The 18,905-nt window shown below is 40.8% G+C and overlaps 3 protein-coding genes across 9 annotated transcripts in view; 1 reads left to right on the plus strand and 2 right to left on the minus strand.

Moving 5' to 3' along the window:
• Nucleotides 1-11: 11 nt before the first annotated feature.
• On the minus strand, nt 12-2,532 carry LOC110973923 (adenosine receptor A2b-like). Its single transcript, XM_022225146.2, has 2 exons — nt 2,066-2,532; nt 12-1,729 (listed from the first exon to the last, which is right to left on the minus strand). Exon 2 carries the CDS (start codon nt 1,712-1,714, stop codon nt 734-736), a length of 981 nt encoding a protein of 326 aa, XP_022080838.2. The 5' UTR covers nt 1,715-1,729; nt 2,066-2,532; the 3' UTR covers nt 12-733.
• A 1,397-nt stretch (nt 2,533-3,929) lies between these two features.
• LOC110973844 (uncharacterized) lies at nt 3,930-16,042 on the plus strand. Of its 6 annotated transcripts, none has more exons than XR_015427530.1 (5): nt 3,930-4,589; nt 4,713-5,268; nt 5,548-5,649; nt 9,334-12,624; nt 14,637-16,042. XR_015427530.1 is itself a non-coding variant. In XM_087145073.1 (4 exons), exons 1-3 carry the CDS (start codon nt 4,858-4,860, stop codon nt 10,302-10,304), a joined length of 567 nt encoding a protein of 188 aa, XP_087001199.1. In that variant the 5' UTR covers nt 4,603-4,857; the 3' UTR covers nt 10,305-12,624; nt 14,637-16,042. The 6 variants fall into 6 exon arrangements, 2 of the variants coding, with proteins under 2 accessions (XP_087001200.1, XP_087001199.1); XR_015427531.1 differs by lacking the exon at nt 3,930-4,589 and having other exon boundaries at nt 4,600-5,268; nt 9,334-10,488; nt 11,006-12,624; XR_015427529.1 differs by lacking the exon at nt 3,930-4,589 and having other exon boundaries at nt 4,600-5,268.
• Nucleotides 6,738-18,905, minus strand: part of prom1 (prominin 1) — a 35,566-nt gene continuing 23,398 nt past the window's right edge. The window contains exons 15-26 of one of the 2 annotated variants that reach the window (XM_022224989.2): nt 18,742-18,826; nt 18,108-18,254; nt 17,795-17,878; nt 16,984-17,064; nt 15,139-15,192; nt 14,625-14,705; nt 14,105-14,173; nt 12,978-13,067; nt 12,487-12,605; nt 12,074-12,131; nt 9,911-9,945; nt 6,738-9,454 (exon numbers count right to left, since the gene is read on the minus strand). In XM_022224989.2, the coding sequence (XP_022080681.2) occupies nt 9,349-9,454; nt 9,911-9,945; nt 12,074-12,131; nt 12,487-12,605; nt 12,978-13,067; nt 14,105-14,173; nt 14,625-14,705; nt 15,139-15,192; nt 16,984-17,064; nt 17,795-17,878; nt 18,108-18,254; nt 18,742-18,826 (1,009 nt within the window). In that variant the 3' untranslated portion in view covers nt 6,738-9,348. The remainder of the gene's footprint in view (nt 9,455-9,910; nt 9,946-12,073; nt 12,132-12,486; nt 12,606-12,977; nt 13,068-14,104; nt 14,174-14,624; nt 14,706-15,138; nt 15,193-16,983; nt 17,065-17,794; nt 17,879-18,107; nt 18,255-18,741; nt 18,827-18,905) is intronic. The other variant, XM_022224990.2, reaches the window with a different exon arrangement.

The following is an 18,905-nucleotide window of genomic DNA, read 5'->3' on the forward strand; positions in this document are numbered from 1 at the left end:
TTGTTTTCGTCTTAAGTGTGTACGTGTTCATGAAAATTGTACTAGAAAAATGTGTCAACAGGTGCCACTCCCACAAGAAAAGGGCCAAGCCAGAGTATTTCTGTATAGTTCCTACTCGTTTAAAGCATAATGTTTGCATGATTCTGACCAGTGAGCTGTTGCCACAGCGCAGCCTGCATAAGCAGCATGGCCTATAAACTGAAAAACTGCTTGCACTTTGCTGGGAAGATAATGTCAGAAAATGAGTGGCGAAAAAAAAGTAACTTTAATTTTACTGTCGGGATGGTTTTTGTCAAGCAGTTTTGTAAACCACAGACAGCCATGAGACATCGCTGTACAAGAAATAGAAATACACAAAGTGGTTAGAAAATCAACTTTGAATTATACAAGTGACCAGAAAGAGATACTTCCCTTTAATTGGGCAAACTGATGTCGCCAAAGGTGTTTACTATGACAGCATGACAACACTTTATCGACAAGCTGTAACAAATTAAGGCTAACAAGCAAGTGATGGTGCGTGCAGGGTCACATGTCCACAAAGAGGTACGTGTTATGAATTTGCGGCTCTAAGACAATTCAAAAGTGCCAATCGCTCGATAACGGTTGTCCTTGAACTCGTAAGTGGGACTTCTTGCTCCCGCGCCGAAACAGCCCAACCCACGGCATCGGCAACAGTCATGTTCCGTCTTGGTAAGAGTCAACCAGTCCGTTCATTCCCTCTGGTGAGGAGGTTTCACCCGCTTGCTGCATGGCACCCGAACATGCTGGTCATCGTTTGGCGAAAATCTCGATTGCCCAGGCCGTAGATAAGGGGGTATATCGCGGTGTTACTGTAGGTGAAGAAGTGCGTAAGAGTGTAGTAAATGGACGGGGGCGCTCGGTTCTGCATGAGGAGTATGGTATGGGGAATCCAGCAGATGCTCTGGAAGAGCGCAATAGCGAACACCAGCAGTGTAAGCTTGATTTCCCGTCGCCAGCGGGCCTTTGACAGCTTGCCGACCCGGCGGGTGTTGTCGTTCACGGAATCAGTGGAGCCGGTTGAGTCATTGAAGGGCCCCTCTTGGCCTGCAGGGACAACTTGCACGGCAATGGCTTGCAGGTGTCTTCGAGCAACGATGAAGATCCGCAGGTAAATGCCGAGAAAGAAAGGAATGGACACCAACCTGTTGGCCAGATAGAAGAAACGGTAAGCACGGGATGGAACCAGATTGTAGAGTCGGCATACGGATGTCCCATTGGAATTGGCCCCATTGGCAGTCGCCTCCGGCGAAACCGCGGTCGTGGAGAGAGCTCCAGGAACGACTGCGCCAACCACAACTGCATAAAACACGATAGAGGCCAGGATTCCCAAGACGCGCGACCCGGTGAGGATACGCTGTACAGCGAACGGGTGAAGGATGGTCAGGTACCGCTCCACCGTCAGCGCAACGACGGTCCACGCGATAACTATGCCAAAGACGAGAAGGACGCAAGCGATGGGTAGGCAAACTGCACCGTAGTTCAGTATCTTCACATTCACGAGGCTCTGCAGAGGGTAGGAGAGCCCGACCATGACGTTGGCGAAGCTCAGGGTCATGAACATGTAGTTGTTCACGGTGCGAAGCTGCCTGTTGCGGAAGAACGCAGCAAACATGCAGCCGTTGGTCACCACCACCGTACCGGTCAAGAGAATAATGAGGAACACAACCAACACCAACTCCCCTGCCGCAACCATTTTTCTCTCGGAGTTCTTCTCGATATAATAATCAAATGAAAAGATAAAGAGACATTAATAATCACGGATATGATGGTTAAATCAGCACAGCCATTTATGATAAAAATCGTTGATTGTAGAGTTGCAATTTGGCAACGGGATATTAAGGTGTGCAGTTGTTGATCACTGAAAAGTTTCAACGCGGAGTGCCAGTAAAAGTACTTCGGGATGGACTACACATTGATGCTCTAAAAATTGATGACGAGAAATTTGAAACTGACAAAAATGCATCTCAGTCCACCGTTAACTTACATTAAATTTCATGCGCTCTTTTTAAGCATTTGCAGTCTTAACACTAGAAATTGTTCTTACCGTGAATAAGGCAAATTAATGAGCGATGCTCGATTTTTGCTCTCAATACGGATATGATGTGGAATTCTCTCGAGCTCTGAATCAGGAAAGGAATCTTCTGCAATGTGCTTGGATTTGAACAAAGAGGCTATTAAGAAGGGACTTCACGGGAAAGTATAGTGTGCAGTCGTGGTGCTGGCAAGCTCACATGATTTGGCCAATCAGTCATCGTGGATGAGGGACAGACTACGCAATCGGTGATTATGCAAAATAGTTCCTCAGGCTATTCCATGCATGTAGACCTACCGTAAAGAAAAATACCGATTTGGCAAGATCCAATACTCGTATAAGGTCAGTAATTGCAGGGCTATATTGTTGTTCTTGTTTCGTTTGATTTTTAGTAAAGTGCCTTCGATTAACTTTTGAAGGAAAAAACATTTTTTTAAAAATCATGTAGCGAATGACTCCTCAATTGACATGACGTTTTGTGCGGCTGTGAAAACTAAAAAGTTAAGTTTGGTATGTAAATAATTCCTCTTCATTTGACTTTTTGACAGAGATCTAAATAAGCATTTCTGTAACAACAGCCTTGACTCTACAGTTTGGTATGAAGCGATTTAAATGCTCGACTTCGTGTACATGCATGAGACTTGTATAGAGATTGTGCATGGTAGCCATCTTTCCGATAGTACATATACTCGTATAAGCCTTGTTAAATTCAGCAATTATGAGGTTTAACCGACCACGATGAGCTAGTCCAGTCGTTTATTTCACTTCGTTTGGTGCAACCGCTACGCCACCAAAAATGACTGTGTAACTACGCCGTAATTTGTTGCGTTAAGGCGCCTTTCCACATGCGCGTCAACACTTGCGCCATGCGTTGCATATACGTCAGAATCGCTCCGAGATCGAGAGCGATTTTGACGGCCGAACGCAACGCACACGTGTGTCAAATTACTGCAGAGTCGATGTTTGTGTCCGTGAAAGTGAAACACATGAATCATGCACCCAAAATGTAGGCCTACATAATTATGGAAAGGCGCCTTTAGTCGCGGATTGACTAATAATGTAATCCGACCACAAGAATTAGGGCTGGTTCATACTTGCTGCGTTTGCTTACACGCAGCGCGTAATGGTCACACTTTCATATTATTTTCTCAAGTCTCGGCTGCATGTGCGTATCCGACAGAAGTTAAACATTTTTAATTTTTCCGAATCCGGTTCGTAAGTGACTGCGTCACAAAGGCGGACGGGCCACGATTTGCAGGCTTTCATTGGACAGTCGCTGAAGTTTCCGGTTCCATGGTTCCACATAAACGGCGATGTGCAGTGGGCGTGGTTCAAACTGAAGTGACGTCACACTTACGAACTGGATACGCATACATTTGGTGCGTACGCACTATCCATTTAACAAACTGCGTGCAAGAGCGCACATTTTCATTACGCACTGCGCTTTTGTTCAGGTTGCACTACACCAAATACGCCCCCATAGAAAACACTGCAAAATCGGACCAAAATAGCGCCGCCTGTTGACTCTCGTGAAGAGGTTGGCCTCCGTGTTTTCACTGGAAATTGAACATTAATATTTCTAGGATCCGTCCTGCATGGCCTGTCTGATTGTAAAAATCCCGTGGGATCACAAAATATTAATGAGCTCGCGCGCAGAAACACAACCATTTGGTGGAATACACGACCCGCCTTTAGAAGCGATTACTGCTGTGATACAACGCTCGTGGACAGGTGGTACGCGCGCGTTACATGCCTCTTCGACCAACTGGGTGTCGTGATATGCCAAAAGTACGCACGCGCGTCAAGCTGAAGAATGTGCGTGTGAGTGCGGTGCCACCATATAATGGAGATCAATGGGTGCCACCGCAGTTATGGCGTCTTATCGAATTCTATACGCAGTGGGCAAGTCTCGTGAAATCAATCTTAATTTGTTGCACAACTTACGCAATGAAATGTGGCGTAAGTGGGGCTACGCCACTGGGAAAAGTTTCGTTAAATCGGCGGAGGGATAGCACCGCTTTACTGCGATTAGCTTCCCTAAACACACCAGATACACATTGAATACACATTGATAGCACAACTACCCCTGCGTGTCCGTGTGGAACGAAGCTCTTAATTTACCGGGAAAATGGTTGCCGTGCACAACCTCTATTAAAGTGTTAGGGCGACATACGTGCGGCGCTAGCGCTTGCGTTTTTGTTCTTAATCTGCATTTATTTTTTAGAAGAACTTTCAACCAATCAGCGCAGCTGGTGCCTTGTTAGTCTGGCCCCTGACGATGTCACTTAAACAAAAACGACGTGGTGAATAAGGAACCAGGTGCGTGGGGCGAGGCCCGGCTGGCCAGCCCAAAGATTGTATAGCGCCGCGCTATACAATCTTTGGGCCAGCCGGCCGGCCAGCAGGGCTAGGCTCCGTCCGTCCCTACGGACAATCATTGGAAATGCGTGGAGCTAGACGCGCAGATTATAGACCTAGCTACCTAGCCGTAGCTCTGGAAGCCCGTTTCGGAGATTAACACACCCTGCAATAAGTGGTAGGCCTATGTTTAAAAAAATTTAATTATACAAAAGTTTTCGTTATTCATATTTTGTGGACATTGTTAGCAAAGTGTGGGTACAACTTGCAATACATCTGGTTTATTTTTTCCTAAGTTCAGCTTTCCAGCTGTGAGACTCTGCTTCAGCCTTCAACAGTGTTAACCGTGTCACGTAGCATGATTAACGGTAGGCCTAGGCCGAAGTGACGTTGTGGCTGCATTACCCAGATCTGCCTTTGAAAAGTTCAAGGCTTCAATTTCAACAATGAGCAAAACAAGGAAAGTCTTCATCCCTCCCACCAGAGACAATTATGTGCCTGTGAAAAAACTACAAGAGGTGGAAAAGACTCAGACTGGCAACGAAAGTCACACACGAAAAAGGGTTCAACATGTTCAGCAGACCATGGTCATGCAGACCGGAGTTCGGTCCGCAGGTAGGCCTAATTCGGTGTTCACTACATTAACGAGCAGTTCAACACCTGGTGCACGTCAGTCCAATTACCAGCAGGACGATGAATTCTTTCTGCATGATAACAGCTTTGCTGAAAACACAGTGTGCGGTGATGTTTATGAATTTCGGAGTTCTCCGTCACAGTCATCAGTCTCAAACTCGTCCAGGGAAACTCAGCATCACAGAAAGGGCAAACAACCTTCAAAGGGGGTTAGAAAAAGGAAGGTAAATTACCACTCTTCCACGCTTCCCTCTTTTGTTGCTGACGTTTTATTAAAAAGATGAGAATATTTACTCTATTTGATTAATAGAGGCCTGTGACGTCACATTACAATGTACTTTGTAAACTTGCTCAACTTAGGGACTCCTGCTTATCCTATTTTTTGTACCAACTCTGAATGCACAAGGAGTCAGCTGTAAGTCCTGGAAAAATTGGGATGGGTCAACCTTTCTGCCTTCTTTACTGCTACTTCTTAGTACTACTACTGGTATTTTCCATTGCAGGATGCTGTCAAGAAAGATGTGTTGAAGAACATTAGGAAAATGCAGAGAGCACTAATACTTTTAAGAGAGCGAGAAAAATCCTCACTGGTTACCAGTGAACAGGTAAGACCAAAAATAAGGGATCACAGGAAGTGGCATTCCATTGCACCTGTCCTTTTTAATTTCTCCCTGCAATTTATTCAGTCAGGGCAAACAGCTTTCAATTCAGAACTGTGACAGACCAGAGCACATACTTGTGTCACAAGACAAAGCATATTTTAACCAGAATGCAGAATTCCATGCATAGTTCATACATGAGCAATTCAACCATGTTGAGCCTAGTGTGCATTAACCCACCTTGTTTCCTTCCCGAGGCTATGTTGTCCCTTTTTATTCACTTTACTTTGGGTAAATTCTCACAACCAATAAATTAGCCAGCTTAGAAGCAAGAATTCTAGCCACAATCAACATTGGAATGATATCATTTATAACACAGTTATCAGTTCGCTCATCCTTGTGGGACATTTCCTATGGCTTCCACTGAGATTAAACAAATTTGTAATCATCTTTGACTAACCATATCCCCACAGCCATACCCGTTTCTTATAATGCCACAGGTTTTCAAAATTTCTACAGCCCTGTTATGAGACCATTTGAAGGAGCAATATCCTATTGGCAACAGTAATTTAAACAAGAAATGAGTTACAAGGGAATAAGAGTATATCTAATCCTACAGCCAAACAAATCTGAACAGATTATTTGAACAAACTACAAGAACAAATTACTTTCCCCTTTTGAAAACCACAGCGGTGACTCTAGGCACTCACTGCCTCATTGTGTATATTGGCTCCCAAAGGCCCCCAACTGTGAATCAGCACACGCAAGGGGAATCCAAAAACTTGAGGACAGGTTAAGTATTTGGGGGTTAGATTGACTGTTGAATGCAAGCGCCCTTTAGAAACCACATGTGATGAGCAGGTTGGGTTCCAGTCATGGCATATATTAAAACTGTGACCGACATGCTTTCGTTTCAATGCACTTATTGCATAGAAATCACCTTTTAACTTCATAGCAAATTAAAACGATTTTCCACCTTAATATGCAGAACATAAAGAGACAAAACATGACCATACCTTTTCTCTCATCAATGGTGTTACAAGGGTCTTTTCAACACAACAAAAACAGGCAGAAAAAAAGTGACACCATACCTGTACTTTGTTTAGTAAACCTTAGTTTTAATGCTTTTTACCTAAAAAATTAACAGTTAAAAAGAAAATATACCTTACACAAACTTTAAGTTGTTAAAACAGACAAAGTATATATGCTTTGCATAAGATTTGGAAGAGATGCTAAAATAAAAAATAATAATAAACTTAGTAAGATGAAACATATTTGCACAATTTTATCCAAGCTTGGGAAAAAAGTTCAAAGGAACAAAACATATTTATATAGAGAGACTACATACAGCAAAATAAAAGAACTGAAAAAGTTACAACGTCTGCTATTATTTCAGTTCTGTGAAGCAATATACTGGCTTAATTCAGGTCTGGTAGGGTTGAACATTTCAAGCAATAATGTTAACACTGCTTGAATAAGCAGAGGTATTAAGACAAAGGGAATTACAATTTAGACCAACACCACATCCTGGTTTCAGTAGAACCAATTCTTTTTCTCCTTTCGCCTACAATTAAAGAACCGCCAGCCCAAAATTAAGTATCTTGTCAAGTTTGTAACAATTCATTTCTTACAAACATGCCACTGCTTTATGTAGCTTAACTTTTGTTGTGTTTGACTTAGTTTCTAACACCCGTAGACTGTTAGTTGATTGTTAAGCGATATGCAGTACGTGCATCAAGAAATGTATACGTAGAATAAAAAAGTGCTCAACCGTCAGGGTGGTACTTTTATGACAACATAAAAGGTTGGGAAGGGGACATAGGTCAATGTACCAGCTCAATACTGGACACACATCAAAACACTTTTCTTTCTAATGCGCATCATTAGATAAAACAAGATGTGGTTTTAGGCCCTTCACTATAAAGAAGAGGCTAAGACAATGTTGCAAGTCCACTGTTTTTCACCAAGTCAGTCCTGCAATTATTCAATGATAACAATCAGCAACAGGTTATATAAAAAGTCACATTACTGTATCATTTTTTTTATAAATTACAATAACACTACAATGTCAGTCAACATTCAGTCCGTATTTACCCAAATTGCAATTAATTTATTTTAGATGAATAATCAGAATTCATTGACAAAAGCTTGTAACAATATGGACTACCTAATTCATTTAAAAAGATCAACAAGTTCATGCACCTCTGTGTATGGTCCACAATGCATACAGTGAAAGGCGAATATGGCTTATCTGTAATTTTCACGAAGCTTGATCATTATTTACATATATCTTTGTTTTCATTGAACTCTATGGAAGAAAGTTTTGTACAAGCAAAATTGGCAAAAAAAAGGCAACTTCTAAAAGGCACTGATTAAAAAAAAAAAACCAAAGTTTCGCACCACTGAGAATATAAGAGGCATTAAATAGTGACTACTCAGTATCCCCAGCATTGTTTTATTAGTTGAAACAGAAGTCACAGCTGCAGAACCTCCGACTGACAATTTCAATACAAACCCAAATACAAAACACCCTGAGGTCCTTTTTCTGTTACACAACAAAACATGATAATCAGTGCCATGCAATCCGTCTTTTCCCACTTTCATCATCATAAGAAGGCCGGATAGCACTGGTGTCAGACTGATCTAGCAGGGACAATTCCTCAGGCTGTTGGAAGCAAAGATTGTATAGCGCCAAAGGCGCAAGATGGATAACTCTGCCCAAAAGGTGTAATTACCATGATCTTTGGTTCGAACTCATTTTGCAATGTTGACAAGAAACCAAAAGTAATACCATACACATTTTGACTCCTTGATTCCGGTTAGAAGCTGAGGCTTCCACAGTTTTGCCTAGAGTGGTGATGGGGGGGGGCGGAAGGGAAAAGTACACAACAAATGAAGGGACTACCACCTGGGTCTAAAATAACTTCTATCAAAACAAGCAGGAACTCTTACCTTACTCTCAAAGCAATTCCTCTAAATAAACCAATTTTAAGCACTGTGCATCCTTCTTAATGGTAATTAGAACAATCCGAGGTTGAAGTGCTCTTCAACATTGCTCAGATTTGTTTTTTTATATCTTGGATCTTGTTTTTCTTTCTTGTGTCTGAGGTGCAATAATGACCAAAAGGCTGAGGTGGTCGCCGACATAAGTGTAACGGACCAACTCACATTGGAAAACACACAGGATGTCCCAATGGCTACTTCTTAACGTTTTTCACTCCCAAAGCACCTCAATAATTAATCAAGTTAAAAGAGGAACAACAGGTTTTATTCTCTAAGTCCATGAATCAGACTCCCTGAACAGACAGGAATGGAACTGCCAACTGACAATCAGGGACACAGACACAGACGAATGGCCTTGTATGTTCTGTTATTCCAAAATGAAAGAAACTAATCTGGGAACTTCATTCATTCATCTCAACATGCCTTGGGGATGCTTTGGGGTTGGGGCAGATTTCATTAAATCATGACAGGTTTGACATCACCATTAAATTACATTAGAGGTATCACGTCTAAACTGTCAAAGAAACATATGGTCCTATACCATATATAACACTAAACTGAAATTAAAAGGGAAAAAATTAACCCATCCCCCCCCAAAAAAACCCTACTGGTAATTATTTCTGAAATCTGTTGATGAAATTGGCTATCTGATGAAATGCATGCTTCTTGTTGGTTTTGTTTTAACAGACAGATAGATGTCATTCATGAAATTCTAGGGGAAAAGTAAGGTGCCTGCTTTTTGTCATCGTCCGGTTCCCAGGATTCTGTGGCTGAACATTCCTCCTCTTCATCCTTCACATCTTCTATTCTGTACGGAGAGTGGATAAAACGACATTGAAAGTAATCAAAATATTGTCTTGTATTATACACGGGCAGTCAACAATGGAGCAGCTTGTGGATTGGGGCTGGATGAAATGTTTTTTTGTGTTTATACGTAAGCCTTTTACATAAGAACTGAATCACTAATTAACTCCTTGTAAAATAATATAAAAATGTGCAACACTAAATTAAAGCTAAGCCTTATCCACCTAGAAAGAATTTCTGTGATGCGCTCATTTGTTTACGTAATTCTTACAAATAAGTAGACTTTTATAAACTGCATCTTTGTAATATTAACAGTTCAGTAGTGCTTCTCTTAGTTTCCGATTTATTACCAGTTCATAATATTTCACACTTAGTTTGTGCTTGAAAAGTTTAAATGTTGTATATAAATTGGCAGCTTTATTCATTGGTTTCAGCTGATGTCCAAGGAAATGTCAAATACCGTAGATCTTCATTGGAACTGTCTCCATGTCGTGTCTGCATTAACAAAAAAGAGGGAAGTTGTGGGATAGGAGAGATCAAACACGGTTTTGGTCAAACTATTCTACAAAATAAATACAAATATTTCCTTTCAATATGATGACAACAGTAAAAGAAAATAATTCAGCAGTTCTGACAAACACAGATCAAAATTCTGGTCATGGTAAATGACGTGTGTTCTAATCACAACTACGCGGGAAGGGAAATGAACACATATTGCATTGTAGCTAAGCAAAGCTATATAGATATGAAAAACAACAAATTTATGTCCTTTTCAAGCAATACACGTTTTCTCATCAAAGCGTTCAGCCACCAAGAAATGCCGGACCAAAGCAGTGAAAGCAATGATGCAGTGAAGAAAATGTACAAGAGCGTTACAACAGGAACATGTAACGGTTGTGCGCTTGGCAGGGGAGGACTGTTGAGGAACAGTGGAAGCACCTTTCATGACAGTCGTGGGGGAAAGGGGGCAGATGAAGCACCTCTTGAAAATGTGAATTCAGGTGGAAACAAGGGTTGGAAATCCGTTCCCAACAGAAGGTGAGCAATATTGTACTGCTAACCTGGAAGTGCATGCAGAGCTAATTATTTTCATTAAAAGTCACAGGTCTGATGAGCAAACCTCAGTACTGTTGTGGCACCAGACTAGTGGCATAACCAGGTCTTACGTGTGGGGAAGGGGGGAAAATAGTATCGTTTTTTGTTTTTCTAAAAGCCAATGCCCAATTTGTTTTTCCGTCCAAGAGAATCCTCAACCGCCCCCAAAAAGAAAGTGGGAGTACCGTTTCTAAAACACTGGCCCTTTCAATTCCTAAGAAAAAAACTTTTTCGCCCGTCCCCCGTTGGATATCCCACTACACCACACCCATTCACTTTTGTGGCTTCTGATGCTGGTCCCAGATTAGTCCTTGTTTTGATTATTAAAGCAGTGCAGAAAAGAGCAGCTGAGAACTAGACATGGAGAACCAGCTTTTCCATAACTAATATTTTCACGTGGCTCTACCCAGACATTAACATAAGATGGAATTTTTTCTTGAATGTCAATTCACAATTACAGGGACAGAGTTTATTCACCAGCGATGTACACTGACAAGTGAAAAGCATGAAATGAGCTGTGAATCTGTCTCCGGCTACAGTCCCAAGAACATTTCCCTCTTCTCGCCCCCTCCCCCCAGCTTTTAACGTTTACATTCCAAATTCTCTAGCAAGCATTTGCCAGTCTGAACAAGCTAATTGGAAGCTGAAGCAAAATCATATTTGTTGCAGAAAATGAACAAAATGTAGCTGATAAAGTGGTCCTTTACTTTGGGGAAAAAAATCTGCTAGATTGGTAACTTGAGTCAGGGATGTGGACAATATTGAGAGCACCCCACATTACATGAGTGTGAGGTTTAGATGCATTTAATGAAATAACAGTCCAAATTTATGAAAGCATTTGTCCCCAACTAAATGTCCTGGACAGAAAGTGCTTGAAAAGTCCTTGAAAGATGCCTTTGCAAAGACTGAGATCCCTTTTGGGCCCTCTCCTGTCATCTGAGGACCACTGGACAAGACCAAAGACATAAAAGACTCATTTCAGTACCCTCATCAAACCTCACCCCCGCAACTGATTACGGAAAAACAACAATCACTGGCACCACATTTCAATGGCACCACCACAACCTGGTTTACGACAAACAAATCCAACTAAGCATAACCAACATGGAAACTAAAAAGAAAGTTAAAGAAAACCCCAGGCCTTTTTGAAAATTTGAAAATTCTTGAATGAGTTCCTCAGTTGATATCGTGTCCAATTTGACTCCCTAGGGTTGTACTTTGTTTTTGTGGGTAGGAGAGTCAAGCTGTCAATCACTCAGTCTGTTGGTCAGTCCAGTATCGTATCAGCACAAAGAATGCCTTTAGGTTTGAAACAGAGTTTAACTTTGAGCTTAAAACCGGCTTTCTTTTCGGAATTAATTTTTGTCACTGTCCCTCGGGGAGGGGGGATTAGAATGGTAAAAATATGATCACGGCACCCAGGTTTCCTCAGCTGGGGCAGTGCCAGGATCACTTCATGATCTAAATGAGCGACATACACACAGCAAAAATGGGTTTTGTGGACAACAAAAGAAAAACGCGGAGTTACCAGAGACTTCAATCGAATCACATCGCAGCGATTCTCACCAGCGACACAGCTGCTAAATCTGTGCAGATTTTCATCAGTAAAAGTACTATAAGGTTAGGTTACAAGCCGATAAGTTAGACATTCATATGGTCCCTTTCACAGAGACAATTTTAAAATCGTTCATAAACCAGAAAACTTGGAAATGGGGTGGGGGGGGTTGTCGACCATCAATGCATTCCAACCTTTCCTGCATGCACCCAGACCATCGGTATTTCAAATCTTTGAACAAATATAGCAGTAATTAGCAATTAATCAATCATGCTCTGACATGATGGATAAGTTGACAAGGCAGTAAGAAGCAGCTCTACCGTCTACAGCTCGATCCTCTTAAACATATTTTAAACAAAAAAAAAAAAAAGCGTGGGGCAACTCACGCATTGTAGTAATCTTCGTAGAATCGCATCCGCCGGTAAAACTTGGAAAGTTTAACGGCAAAAATAATGCTTGGGATGAAGAGGATGACGCACCATCCCAGGCAGAGCCAGAAACCATTCTGCAAGATGAAACAACCGGTAAGTAGATTCAGCAGTCAGATGTGGGCAGAGATCAATTGCACAGCAACAAATCCCAGCTTAAAAAAAAATGGAGATCCAAATTCTGAAAATAGACACAGCTAATAAAAATAAGGCAACAAAATACCAAAACAAGGCAGAGACTCTTATGTGGGTGGAAATAACACCAAGGAAGACAATATTGATACAAACAACCTTAAAAAAAAAACAAAATCCAAATAAATGGCGATAAATTACTCTAACACATGTACAGCGCACTTTACAGAGCAGAGTGCCCTACCAAGAGTCCAAAGTTTTTAAACCCTGAATTAAAAAAAGGGTAAGATTGCTCTTAGAGAGAAGGAAATACTTACAAAGGCATATACCAGGTTCTTGCACACAAGGATTTCCAAGGAATCGTACAGATTGGCAACAGGCTTACATCCACCAACCTCATTATTCACCTTTGATGTGAGGAAAAAGCAAATAGCCACACAAATTGAAAATAGAACTTCATTTAATAACTAAGTGATTAGGGGCTTCCCTTCTCTGTGATATTCCTTCATCATCTTTTTGCTTTATTTCTGGATATTCAAAAAAGTTTCTTTTTACATTTTTTATTTGCTTATTCTTTTTCACTTTGGTAGTGATTTTCTGCAAAAAAGTCCTCACATGACCGACCAAAATATAATTTCCTCAGGCTGATGCACTTTTATTACTGTGGGTCAATCCTGGGTGACAGCAGCCAGGACAAACAGTGAAAACGAAAGTCCCCAGGAGAGGAAAGCTTTATCACACACACAAATCCACACTTGCAAGGCCCAAGGGCAGGTGCTTTGTAAAGCTTTGATTTCTCTCTTGACAAGAATAACCATCTGCGATGTGATGCAAACTGGATTGTGGGCATGTTACAGATGAACCCTTACAATACCACAAAGGAAAGTTGGTTAAGATTGCTGGCTAGCTATGACCTTGCAGCCAGCACAAGTAAATTGGTTCCCAATTGGTCAGTTAATCCACAAATACATGTACACTCTGCATCATTGTGTGGCATCCCACTCTCCCTGTGGGTAAGCGCAATCTGTCAAAACAACAGATTGACTCGGATTCAAAGTCCCACCGAAGAGCTAGCCTGACGGCATCTACATTTTGTGCACAAGAAGATATTTTTCTCTCTTATTCCCTAGTCGAGTCACAGGAACAAGGAAAACCACTTAAAATAAGCATTTTAATCTCACCAAGGGCTTTTAGGAAATCTCCTCAAGACAATTTTAAGATTACTTTTCCACTTAAAATGCTGAATTTAAAATCCTACACTAAGGCAAACAGTCTGAACTATTTTCTGTGATCAAAGTCAAAGCACTTAGAGCTTTTCCTTCGATGTATTGGACTTGACTAAAATACATAAATAAAACACAACAATTTATCAGAGATCTCTAAATGGTGGTTTTTTTTTTCGAAAAACAACCCCCTCAAAAAAGGCACTTCAGCTTGAACTCACCTCCCCGAGAACATACAAGACATACTGGTCAACGTAGTGTAGGATCTTGTTGACAAACTGCTTAAGAGCCTGGGAAGAAAAGAACAAAGTGATGTGGCCTATTGGCTTCAAGCACAAATGACTGAGGGCGTTCTGTGGTCTACACAGGGATGCCGGGCCAGGGTGCTTCTCAGGCACTGACAGTGCACATATGACAAAAATAAAGCAACGTCGATTGAAAGTTCTCTGGCCTGTGGAACACAGCTTCGGTCCCTCTGTTGCATTATGAGAGAGTCAAAGAAATCAGGTCATAGCAAACAGCAAGGCAGATTTAAAAACAGTACTCCATTACCTACATTAAAATGCCAGGATTACAGGGAAATGTTGCTATTGGCTCTGACTATGCACATGATCCAGAGGTACAAAACTTCAAACTGTGACTATGTATGATTTCTGGTGCATTTTCATCAAATCCCATCCACATGTACCAGTGTATATTTCCCTGATAAGGGGGAAAAGTCTCTGAATTTCTTTTCTTTACCTCATTGAACAGTGTTGGACCGTGATTGTGTATGTAATCTTGAGTTTCCTGAACGTCAATTAAAGACTTGTTAACCGACGGCTGTGAACAGAAAAGAAGAGAACTGAGACGGTGCAGCTGTGCCCTCTCCAAGGCTCACAACAACACATGCAAATACAACTTTGGAAGCAAGAAAAACAAGGAAATCCAAGCTGAAATCAGCACTGTCCAAGCCTCTCAGCACTGTCGTTTAATTTACAATGCCAAAAACAAGAAGTTAAAAAAAAATCTGGGAAATAAGCTGATCCCACAAAAAGTTGCATGTCCAAAGAGAAAAATATGCCCACCTTCCAAACCAGGTTACAGCTCAAGCCTAATTCTGACAGGGAACTGAAAAAAAATTGCTCCTAAGAGGCAGGGTATGAGCATGCTTCTTAGGAATTGGACTCACAACAAAATAAAACTATCAATCAGTATTTGTGAACAAGAATAAAAGGACAAAAATGGCTCTGCATGAAGGATTGGTGATACTTACACTCAGATTGCCCACTTTGGCCATTAGAACATCTAAACTGGCCTCTAGGGTATCCTAAGGAAGAGAGTTAATGGTTGGGTAGTCAGAAATCAATCTGATGAAAAAAAATTGAAAATGCTTTAAAGTAAGAGACATCCCCCACCTCCAAAAAAATGGTGTTCTGCAGTATTGGCCTTTGAAAAATTAAGAAAATGAAAGGCGATCAAAAAAGCCTGATGGAAAGGCAGACGCATGATTTTAGAAGTTCCCATCTGATGAATGACTTGGAAATTAGGAGCTCAAACTGAATTCATTTGTTTTTGTACTCAAACTGTGACAAAAATGCCCCCAAAACCAGACTTCCTTCCGTTTTAGCTTTCCCAAATCTCACCTTCTCCTCTAGCATTCCTGCATTTTTGTCTTTAGGAGCTTAGGTCTCTCAAAATCAAACGTATGAGTGTCCATTTTCAACAATAATTCCATCTCAGTACCGTACTTGTTTTGAATTACTTGGACACTTAACAGCTGTTCACGTCACGTGTGTGTAAACTGTACTATAAATAGGTATGGTGTGCAATCCAACATGGTGGTTATTCAAGTGTAACTAGGAGTTTGTGAATTGGTTAGAAGTTCTTAAATTAATTCTAGACAACCAAGACTTTTAGAAACTGATGTATTACATTAAATGTTGTTAGAAATAATTATTTAGCTTCTTTGCATTCAAACAGGTCGATTCTGATGCAATTTTAGAATTGAGAACCGGGGAGCTTTTGCCTTTTTGTCGCACTAAATTGTTATTGAGGGGAATAGCAGGACAATTTACAAACAGCTGCAAGGATTGTAAATAGAGAATGTCAATAGAAGTGCTGACTTGATTGGAATTCCAGATTTTACAGTTAAAAAATTGTTCTTGATTAGTTCTGAATTACTGAAGTTGGGACTGCATTTATTTTAGTCTTTTCTCTCTGCACCTAGTTTTTCTCTAAAGTAATTTCATCTTATATTTTGACCCGGATCCACGTACGACCACCATCAAGAATTGCTATACAGGAGAGGCGGAAGTCCAGAGGTTTAGGCCTTAACTATTCCGCCTGATGGTAGCGCTATTGGGGTTGGGGACACAAAACAATATATAACACACATGTTTTCTTTTCAGTGTCATCCACACATTCACTTGTGACACGGTTTATTCAATGAGGTTGGAGCACAATTGTGACAACGTCAGTTGTTACCTCGGTTCCGTAAAAATGAACAGCTTTTTTCCTGCAGGTGGATTCCAAATTGACATTGTTATACACTCCACAGGTCACGACAGGTGGTAAAAGTTGCGGATGTAACAAGGACACCATCACAAATTGTGCCCCAACCTCATGGAATGACCCACATGTTTATTTCTGAAATTTTGTCGATAAATTAAGCCCGTGGCTAAAAATACATTTCAGATTAATCAATTGGAAACCAACCAAATTGAATAAAAGAGTAAAACTTCACAAACTGAAGGTTTAACATTTCTTGCATTTCTGCAGTTCACGTATGTGCCCCGCTATGCAAGACTGAGTCACCAGGGGTCGAAAGAGCCACTTTTTAAATAAAGTCCTTTGAAAGAAAAATAAAGTCCTTGTGTAGTGATTAAACGATAGGAATCCTCAACAACGTTTTAACATCTACACAACGTCCATTTCCATTATACCCAACTGAGTGACACATCAAAAGAAAGAGCTCAAATTCCTCAATCTATTAAAAACAAAGTAAAACTCCAAAGTGACTCTCGTCACTTCAGACTTATTTTTGCAGAGTGGGTCCCCTGTGAACTCTTCTTGGTGGGTTATTACTAAATCTTGACAGAAAATATCATGCAATAGTTACCACGTAGCTTTCCATTGGGTCAACGAGGTCCGTTTGGTACATCCGTAAAGTGTTTGCATGCAATCTTAATTTGCTTTGGTTCTGGAAAACAATGCAAGAGAAGATTTCCTTTAAAAAATAAGGAAAAGTTACACTGTTCAAAGTGACATTTCAGCACTTTCTCTGTGATCAGAAGTGGTACTTTCAGAGTAATTCACTGAGCTTTTACACACTGGCAATTTACCAAAGACAGGACCCACTCATATCACATATTTTCCGGTCCAATTTTATTCTAATTGACCGCTTTTATACCGACTGACTGACCCTGTGTAAACGTCTTCAAAAACAAAAATGTTCAGACTGTTAGGAAAGTCCAAATTGCCCATTCACAGTGGAATCAGAATGTTGGTCCCTCCATCAGATATACTTGACTTCAGAAAAAGGGGGATTGGGAACCAGTGTTGAAGAAGAGTATGTGATGCACTGGTTCACTATAGTTGCCACTATATCATGCCCATTACCGGTTAAAGAATGACTTCATACCAGGGAAGGCCTTTACAGTGACAGCAATGGCCATTTACCAAATCTCGACTTTGTATTTACTCTCAAGCTCCAGAGATTCAAGACCGATAATAGAGCTGCAATCAGTTTGTGAGTTTGAACTCAGGAGACAAAATTCACAACACAAATGCTGGAAGCTGAAAGATGAAAGCAAAAGCAAGATTGGGACCACGCCCACTGCAGTTCAACATTTGGCTCCGGAGAAGTTCCTCACATTCCATGTATCTACTAATACATGCTATATTTCACTAATCAGTCGGAATAAACTTACCGAGTAAGGCAACGACAATTGTGCAAATCTCTCTAGATCAGCTGCAATGCCCGTAAGATTTGCCTGTGTGACCCCTTTCCTAATCTGTAAAGAGTTATATTGACAAAAATAATTTTTTCTAAATTTATTTTTGTTAGGTATTTGAGAGTGGTGGTGATCATTAGACCGCTTAAAAAACAAATTAAACTTGTCTCTTGTCCTGGGCACTAGGTAAAAATCAAACAGTGGTTGAGTAATGGCCCCTATGATCCCTTGGCTTTGCATACAGCAGCGACATACTAGCTTTTGATCAGTATAGAGTTCGTGCCCTGACCTCTTGAAGGTACTGTGTGTAGTTGAGGTTGGCTACTCCAGAATCGACGAACTTTGTCAAGGCCATCTTCATTTCAGGGTCCAGAATTTGAACTTGGGATAGGTCTACATTAATGTCGCCAAGTTTGGTTTCAATGTCTGGATACATCTGAAAGAACGAAAATGCAAAAGCGAACTTTGAATACAAAAGTAGTCATTACATTGAAACACAAATCAGGTATCTCCACGGACTGTCAAATATACACTACATATAAACACTGTGATTATAGCAACATAGCGTTGAAAGCCTTTACAAAAGTTAAGGTCTATGAAAGGAGATAAGAGATATTTGGATCAATGTGTCCCTCTTAGCAAAATAAAATGCCCTCATAAATAAAAGCTAATGAAATCACTACAGAAGGACAATAGCAAGCTACCAACCAAGAAACTAAGAAAAGACCTAAACAAATGAAATTTTGCTCATTCTATCTATTATTACAAGATCCCTGAAAATGAGTCTATGGAGGATTCTTAGACTTTTTTGTATGCACGCATGGGAAAAAGCAGACCTTGTGAATTCTGAGCAAGGTGGAAATGATCACCAAAATCTGTCCAAGACTTCAGTACAATTCTGTACAATCAGCCCAAGTGTCTACCTTTCTATAATCCAGCGCTGCGGTTATATTGAAGATGTTACCCAGCTTGAGTGCCGTGTACAACCCATAGTCCATTTCACAAGAGCTGCAAGACAAGAACACCAGGAAATTGGTCAACTCCCTAAAAAACTTCATTTTTTTGGTGGCCTTGTAAAATGTCGAAG

This window comes from Acanthaster planci, linkage group LG13 (assembly GCF_054643075.1).
Source record: "Acanthaster planci isolate LZ-2023a linkage group LG13, COTS_SCS, whole genome shotgun sequence".
In the NCBI taxonomy this organism is placed as follows: domain Eukaryota; kingdom Metazoa; phylum Echinodermata; class Asteroidea; order Valvatida; family Acanthasteridae; genus Acanthaster; species Acanthaster planci.

Bases quoted from the DNA above. Each gene is read 5' to 3' on its own strand.
- LOC110973923 (XM_022225146.2), bottom strand. From the start codon at position 1,714: ATGGTTGCGGCAGGGGAGTTGGTGTTGGTTGTGTTCCTCATTATTCTC.
- LOC110973844 (XM_087145073.1), top strand. From the start codon at position 4,858: ATGAGCAAAACAAGGAAAGTCTTCATCCCTCCCACCAGAGACAATTAT. The intron at 5,269-5,547 runs GTAAATTACCAC...TTTCCATTGCAG, and splicing joins AGGGGGTTAGAAAAAGGAAG to GATGCTGTCAAGAAAGATGT. The intron at 5,650-10,250 runs GTAAGACCAAAA...TTCTCATCAAAG, and splicing joins CACTGGTTACCAGTGAACAG to CGTTCAGCCACCAAGAAATG.